The sequence below is a fragment of the Marmota marmota genome, unplaced genomic scaffold, assembly GCF_001458135.2.
Source record: "Marmota marmota marmota unplaced genomic scaffold, marMar, whole genome shotgun sequence".
NCBI classification, from domain to species: Eukaryota; Metazoa; Chordata; class Mammalia; order Rodentia; family Sciuridae; genus Marmota; species Marmota marmota.
In genome coordinates, this window is record NW_025999897.1 from 4410364 (window position 1) to 4418576 (window position 8213).

At 39.1% G+C, this 8213-nt stretch overlaps 1 protein-coding gene across 1 annotated transcript in view; it reads left to right on the forward strand.

Moving 5' to 3' along the window:
- The window catches only part of Gna13 (G protein subunit alpha 13), a 45413-nt gene extending 38493 nt beyond the window's left edge, over nt 1-6920 (forward strand). Inside the window, exon 4 of the mRNA XM_015504846.2 lies at nt 1189-6920. Within this exon, the coding sequence (XP_015360332.1) occupies nt 1189-1761 (573 nt within the window). The 3' untranslated portion in view covers nt 1762-6920. The remainder of the gene's footprint in view (nt 1-1188) is intronic.
- Nucleotides 6921-8213: the final 1293 nt, after the last annotated feature.

Here is an 8213-nt window from a genome sequence, read left to right on the forward strand (position 1 = left end):
CGTATAGTGCTCATTATCAGTAAAATTGCAATGTATGTGGACAAAAGCTAGAAGAAAGCATGGAAACGCTAACACTTTTATTGGAGTCCTATAGTTATATAATGAGTGGTTGGGATTGCCAATAACTAAAACTGATCTGCTGTTTTAACATTCTTAATTCTATTGGTGTCTTTGTGAGGAGATGAGTACTCGTGTTGTAATGAAATTTCAAAATCATTACACTACATGGAAAGACATAAAATGCAGACAGCATTGTGAATAACAGCATTGTTTAGAATCCTGCCTTGAAGATATTTTGGCCTTGGGGATGAGCACAAGACCTCTCCTGTTACCTTAACATCCTGCTAAGAAGCTGCGACAGTGTGAGGAGGCATACTGGACCCCCGCTGCATTGCTTCAGGAAATATGCCTGCAGAGTGTAGCTGGGGATGGCCACTGGCAGCCGCCCTTTGCTCAGATTCTTAAAGCCCAGGAAGAGCTCACTCTGTCTTTGCAGCTTTTCCTGCAAGGCACAAAGGCAGGTCTGATTCCCTCCAGTTCACAGGCACAGGTATTGACACACAGTAAGTGACTAGTTATGAGTTCTTGGGTCAATAAATGAGAAAATTGGAACACAGCTACTTGGACAATACTCTAGAAACAAACTTAGCAAGTGGCCCAAAGTACATGTGAGTAGAGGAAGTGTTTTCCACACGTGTCATAGAGCAGCAGTAGTCCTTGGGGCTAGTTGTGCGTCCTGGAGCCGTGATGCACAGTAAGTCAGCATTAAAGTGGGTTCGAGAGGCAGACAGAACCCGGGGTGAGCTGATTGGGTTCGGATGCCCTTGCTTTTAATAGAGGTGCAAGGAGCAGTGTGGAGATGGTGAGTGTGGGGGCACGGGGAGCACTCTGGGGGGACCGAGAAGTGCGTAGCAGTGGGAGGAGGCTCAAGTTGAACGTGCAGCGGGGCGGCTGGGGACAGCCTGCAGATAAGACTTCAGCCTAAATGTGAGTAGTATTGCAGGGGTGAAAACAATAGTAGATGCTGGTCATTGGTGGTGAATTTTGAACCAGTTTTTGTCAACTAACATTATAATAATTCTTTGGCATTTTTTAATGAGAATAATAGTACTACAGTACTATTATTTTTTAAAAATTCTGATAATGACTTCTGGATTACTGAGTATACAACTGTTTTTTCTTTTCCAGGATTACATTCCATCACAACAAGATATTCTTCTTGCCAGAAGACCCACCAAAGGCATTCATGAGTACGACTTTGAAATTAAAAATGTTCCTTTCAAAATGGTTGATGTAGGTGGTCAAAGATCAGAAAGGAAACGTTGGTTTGAATGCTTTGACAGTGTGACGTCAATACTTTTTCTTGTTTCCTCAAGTGAATTTGACCAGGTGCTTATGGAAGATCGACTGACCAATCGCCTTACAGAATCTCTGAACATTTTCGAAACAATCGTCAATAACCGGGTTTTCAGCAATGTCTCCATAATTCTTTTCTTAAACAAGACAGACTTGCTTGAGGAGAAGGTGCAAATTGTGAGCATCAAAGACTACTTCCTAGAATTTGAAGGGGATCCACACTGCTTAAGAGACGTCCAAAAATTCCTGGTGGAATGTTTCCGGAGCAAACGCCGGGACCAGCAGCAGAAGCCCTTATACCACCACTTCACCACTGCTATCAACACGGAGAACATCCGCCTCGTTTTCCGCGACGTGAAGGACACCATTCTTCACGACAACCTCAAGCAGCTTATGCTACAGTGATGTACAAAGACTTGCTATTTTAATATCTTTTGTGTTTTTGATTGTTTTCTGTTTGTCTTGTCTTGTTTTTTAAAATAGCAGTTTACAACAAGAATTAGAAAAGTCTTGATTCTGTGTTTAACTTTTGGGAAATCTTAGTCCTGCGGCCTTTGGTTTGTGGCTGGACGCTGCTGAGTAACACATTGCCAATATCCGCTGGAATTCAGGCTTGGATTGGTCTCGCCACGGCTCCCGCTCATGTCCAGTTGTCATTTCCTAGCCAACCTCAGGCTTCAAATTCTTCCACCTTTTAAAAAGAGTTCTCTGTAGTGCCAAGTGTAGACGGCATCCTTGAGTACATGTAGGAATGCCTTTAGGAATTTAGGCTCTCGTTCAGGGAAGAGATCCTCAGTCTGCCTTACACAGAGCGGGACACGCGCTGCCCAGCCTACCACTTCCTATTGTGAAAGCACTGTTGGAAAAGGTTTTATTGACATCGGTCAATTTACGCGCAGGTTTAGCGTTCATGTGTTCATAATTGCATATATACGCAACAGTTGTTTTGTTTCAAAATTTCTATGGTTTCTGAAGGCAATGTTCTTAGTGTTTTAAAGTTTACATAAGGATTTCTAGTCTGGTCTGGTGGGAATGGTACCAGGGAGCAAATGCTATAATAGTGTCAAAGTAATGAGTGACCTACAGTTTGCCTTTTTCCTATTTCCTGATCATGTGATTTAATGTTTCATATGTGAAATAGTTTGGCCACAGCAGCAACTAAAAATTGCAAGTGACTTGGTAACAAATAAACGTAATTGGTCCAGAATGCCATGTGGGTCACTCCTCAGTCCTCTCTTGGTTGACTTTGCTCCTTACTCAAGGAAATCAGTGTCAACTCATCACTTATTTCTTTTGCTCTTCTGTCCCATCCCCAGCAACAACAAACTGTGGCATTTAAGGGAGTCTTCTGTTTATTTGGAGCTTGCCAAGGGTAGTATTTTCCTGTCAAACTATTCAAGAAGGCATTATTTGAGATTGCTGTTCATTCTTGGTGTGTCTCTAAAAGATACAGTATGTACATGTTTGTGTAATTATTGATTATGAGAATGCCAGCTTTATCAAGGTACATTTTCAAATTTTAAGAATGCTTATAAGGAAAAGTAGTAATTTTTTTAGTTCACACCTAAAGGTGATTACATTTGACCTCCCATTGCTTATCACATTCAACCATGCCGTGGAGTAGCTTGGATTGCAGATGGTGAGCAGAATGGCTGGTGTGCAGGACTGCCTGTAGGTTTTATGCAGTGTTCAATTGGATTCAAGATACAGATGTACAAAGCTGGTACAGTTTGCAAGATCTGACGGCTTTTCTGCTTTTCCTAAAAATTGTGATTAAGACTGTGATATCTGTCACTTTACTGTATAGCTGACTGTGTTCTCAGGTATTTTATTGGTCCTTGAAAGATTGGTCAACATTGTGGATCACCTGTCCTTTCCTAGACAGTGGCTCTTGTCCTGTCTTGCTGTCAGGTAGGAGAGGTAGACCTTGCAGTGTGCTAACCAGGGATTTGTTCTTGACATCCTGGCTTTTTCTTGCATTTGAAGTTTCACTGTCATTACATCCATTTAAATCTTAGTGTTTTCATGCCTTTGTAATACATGAGCTTCAGACACACAGCCCAACATGGTAATAATGCAGGTATTCATAGCATAATTCGTGCATGTTTTAATAGTTCTATTAGTGCTTCTTGCCAAAAAGGATAGAATATATTGTTTAAATTTAAATGGTTAGCATAACCCCAGTGCTAATGAACATCTGAGTATGTGCACAGTACTATTGGGCCTGTTTGGTAGAGCCTACTGTAAATTTAGCTGATAGTTTTATTGAGTGGCCAAGACAAATATTTAACTACAGTGAAGGCTTCAGTCAGCTCCCTATAGAAGGTTGACAACTTAGTCTTATTGAAGCTATTTTAAGATCTGTGATAAGCATAAATATTGTCTGATAAAGCAGAAAATACCAAGTTTCCCTCTTTTTAGCTGCCACCAAGAAATGTTAAAACACCAACTAGATATGGTGTCATTTGCAGCTTTCTTCTGATGTGTGCAATGTCTCACAATCAACATTCTTTTAAAATAGGATTTAGAATCTATTTTGAGGCAATAAATTCTATTTAATTTATCAGCCTTGCTTAGACCTTCAGTAGAACTATGAGATTCAACCTATAGGCTTCAGTCCACGTTCTCCTGTGCTGTATTTTAAATTATTTGAAAGGAATCTCTTGCCTATGTCATGAAAGCCACATCCTTTGAATTCAAGTACCACTGTATGAAAAAGAAGTTGGAATTCAATGAGCAGAACTGAGAAGGTGCTCTTACTTTTCACTGTGCTAACTTCCCCTGATCTCTAAAAAAGTAACTCAGATTTCAAGTTCTTTGATGTATTAAATTTTCCAAATCTTTGGTTATGGTTTGGAATAAAATGTGCCTATTTCTGTATTGCTTTCCGGTCTTCAATCTGAATGCCTTCTCATTTATCTGAAGAAATCTCACACAGTGTCTTTGTTGACCTTGAAGAAATTATACAGAACTGCCTTATCAATCAGAGAAAACACAAATTACACCTTAATTTTTATAAGGAAAGGGTTTTGTCAAATGTTTTCTGAAGATCTGAGTAATTCAAGGCATGCCTCTGCCACTTAAATATTATTTTTAATAGCCTGAATTGTTGCTTCCTGCCAAATATTGCATTAAGGTGAAGTCTTCATTTCAGTTTTATATCTGAATAAAATATCTGAATTTTATATCTGAAAAGGGCACTTGATGGCTAATGAGCAACTGCAGCCAAAGAAGACAGTGTGGAATGAAAGTTATTGTTTTTGTTTCCTTTTAAGTTCCATTGACGGATACATTACATAGACAGGATCCTCTGGTTACTCTCTAGAGGCGAGACCATCAATGAAAATCTTGTTTGGTTGGTGGCAGTGGTTGGTTTAAAGGGGAAGGAAACGGGCCAGAAGTGGTGATACACACCTCTAGCCTCTAATCCCAGCAACTCAGGAGGCTGAGGCCGAAGGATTGTGAGTTCAAGGTCAGTCTCAGCAACTAAGCAAGGCCCTGAATAACTCAGCAGGACCCTGTCTCAAAATAAAAAATAAAAAGGGCTGGGAGTGTGGTTCAATGGTTAAGTGCCCCTGGGTTAAATCTCCAGTACCAAAAAACCAAACTAACCAACAAAAAAAAAAAAGTGGAAGGAAATAAGACCACCTAATACCAGAAGATAGTAGAAGTACTGATTAAGATTCAACAGGAATCTTGTGCCCTATAATTAAATCTTAACTTTCAGTGTATGCCCAAATACTTGTATCTTGTGCTTTTGATAAAATGTATTTGTCAGCATTAGTATTCACATCTGGTTATGCCTTATTTCTTTGGAGAATGAAGTTAGAAACTTTTGCTATTATGTCCTGAAATTCAAATCACTATTTGAGAAACTCTCAAATTGGTGCTTTCATTATTTAATGATACATTTAGACAAAACCCCAAAGGAGCCATTTGAAACAAGATTCTCTCCATTGCAATTTGTAGCAATGTTATTTCTGTATATGTAATGAGAAGGCTAAATATCAGTGTTAACTCTTCATTTCTTGTTTGAATCATGCAGTCATGCCTGTAAAGCCCAAACATTTGTAACAAAACTCCCTAATAAATCTAGAGAAAGTTGCTCTGTTACCTTTTCATTTCTTTTAGTTTTACTAAAGGAACCAAGAACAAAAGTTTTGCACATTGTCTTCCCTTGGAAGTTCAGCGTGTCCTGGTCACTTGGCCTCCATACCGTTGTTTCAGCTTGTTCAGTTCCACAAATCAGATGATCTTTGTGTTGTGCTGCTTGACCGAAAAAGTACTGTTTTGTTTTTGTTTTGTTTTGTTTGTTTTTTAAATCCTAGAACACAAGTCAGCTTTTCTGTCTGGTAAAGGGAGGGGAAAGGTAATGAGGGGGCATAGCTGTATCCTCCTGTTCCCGATGAAGCAGACGCTGCAGTACGTGCCCGCTGTGTCATGGTACGAGGTTAGGGCTTAATCCATTTACACTAGAGCTTGAGTCTGCATCTTCAACCTGAACATCTTAAACCAGTTTTTCTCTGGCTTTTTCAAGCACCATCAAGTAGATATTAGCCTTGGACTGGCACGTGATTGTTAACATCATTTGAAGTACACTATACCACTAGCATCCTTGTGTCTAGATGTGAATTTATGGTCAGCATTTAAATTAATATGTTCGCCCTTGTGGCATTCAGGTCTAACCATCTGAGTTTTAAATGCTGGAACTTAAACTGAATGAACATTGTTTTCTCAAAGCATTAATGATATAGCAGTATTTTCTGGGTTGATCAGAGATTTTCGTGACCTATACAAATCTACTGTGAATGATGGATATTTACAGATGGATTGAAGTCTACTGGGACCCACTGGGCATAACTTTCCTGTTGGTGAATATCAGTGATAGTAATAAACTACTTACTTGATATATGTGATTTGGGTTTGTATTTAGAAAGCTTGTTTATGATATTCCTTTAGTGAGTGATGTATTTGTCCTCAGGCAAGCCTCTTGGATGGTACCAGGAATCAAGGGGAGGGGGAAGGGATTAATTCTCATTAAGTATGTGTAACAATGCAACAAACTATGCCATTTATCCTTTACCTCTTACTTGAAAGCAGAATCGCAAAATGTTTTAAAATGGTTTTCTCTGCTACTCTAGTATGCTGTGGAGAGCTCATTTACCACAAGAAGCCTTATCAAAAAGTATATTTTGTAACAACCTCATAGATACTGTACCTAACAAAACATAATTTGTATTAGCTCCGAATAAAAGTATTTGTGGTTTAGGGTTTTTCATTGAACTTTTTATAATCTTCCAAGAACTAAGCACATTATTTGAGATTGTTGTAAATTTTTTTTTCTTTTTTTTTTTCTTTTTTTTTTGTCAGTGCTCTAGTTCAGGATTGGCAAATAAATTATTTGTGAGGAAATCTAAAAGGAAAAGATGGTTCGGTTTTTACAAAATTAATTGCTATTCATTAAGGCTTTTTACTTTTGTACATATTTTGCAAAAAAAATGCCTCTTGCTATTAATAATTTGCTTTGTGAAAATTACTGACATTTAATAAACATTTACAAATGATTTGATACTATGATGTCATTTAAACTGTGTGAAGCAGATGACAAGGTTAAAGTTTGAAAGCAAAGGTTTCATCCAGTGACTTAAGGCTCAGCAGTCGACTTCAGCAGATCCCACCAATACTCTGCCTTAGTCAGTGGTGAAAAGCTTGTCCTGTGGAGAGGTGGACTCCTGTGGGTGTTTTCAGGAGGAGGAAAGGAAGCCACTGTGTTCTCTCTACTCTGACACGTGAGACTGCACTGGGCTGAGTCAGGGCTCCTGGTTTATCCAACTTTGTTAGGCCTAATGTAATAATAGAAGTAATGTTTTAAGAACTAACCTACATGTTACCACTTTTTTTTTTTCTGATAAACTTTTAGAATATGATTTCCAGGAAAATTGCAAGATAGGGTTCCCTTCTCCTCCCCACCCCTGGAATAGTTACCCCAGTTAATATCTTAACATGACCTTGGTACATCAGGCATCATTAATGAACCAATACTGATAATGTTACTAACTAAAGCCTCATATTTCATTAGAATTTCCTGGGTGTTCCCTGAAGTCTTCTCTGATCCCCAGCCCGTCCTGCACCCACATTATATTCAGTGGCCGCGTCTCCTTGGACTCCTCATGGCCCCTACAGAGTGCTTGTTCTTCAGACTGACTTTATTTTTTATAACCTTAGCAGTTTTGAGGAGTACTGTCCGGGGATTTTATAGAATGTTCCTCTGTTGGGGTTTGTCTGATGTCTTTCTCAAGACAGATGGGTTTTCAGACCTCAGAGAAATGCCGTTCTCTTCAACTCAAATCAAGTGACCTTCTATGGTTACCATTCATCTCCTTTCTTCACAACTCCAGCTAAATTAGAAGCTGTCACAGTGACTTGGCATATTTGGACCTTTTCTTAAGTGGCACTTATTGAAAGCTGGGCTTATACTTTTCTTCCCCCAAATGGAAGGCGAAGCTTTCCCCGCAATTGGAATTGCCTGCAGGTGTGAATAAACACTTGGTAGCAATGGCTGGCTTCCTGGCTGCTGGCTGGCTCCCTGGCTGTGTGGCCTCAGACTCTGGCAGGTGAGAGCTCTTTTAGGACCTCACTGTTAACAGAAAACTGTGGGTCTGAGGAAAAACTGAGAAAAATTGGATTTTGTATCTTAATGTCTAAAAAATGCAGGATTTTGCAAACAGGACCTTAAAGGTTTTCTGCAAGAGATTTAAGATCTTCCAAAATGGAAACTAATTGGCTTAAGCATTGGAATCCCAATAACATCATACGATCTTTTATTGGAACAAAGGAATAATCATTATCATAAAAAA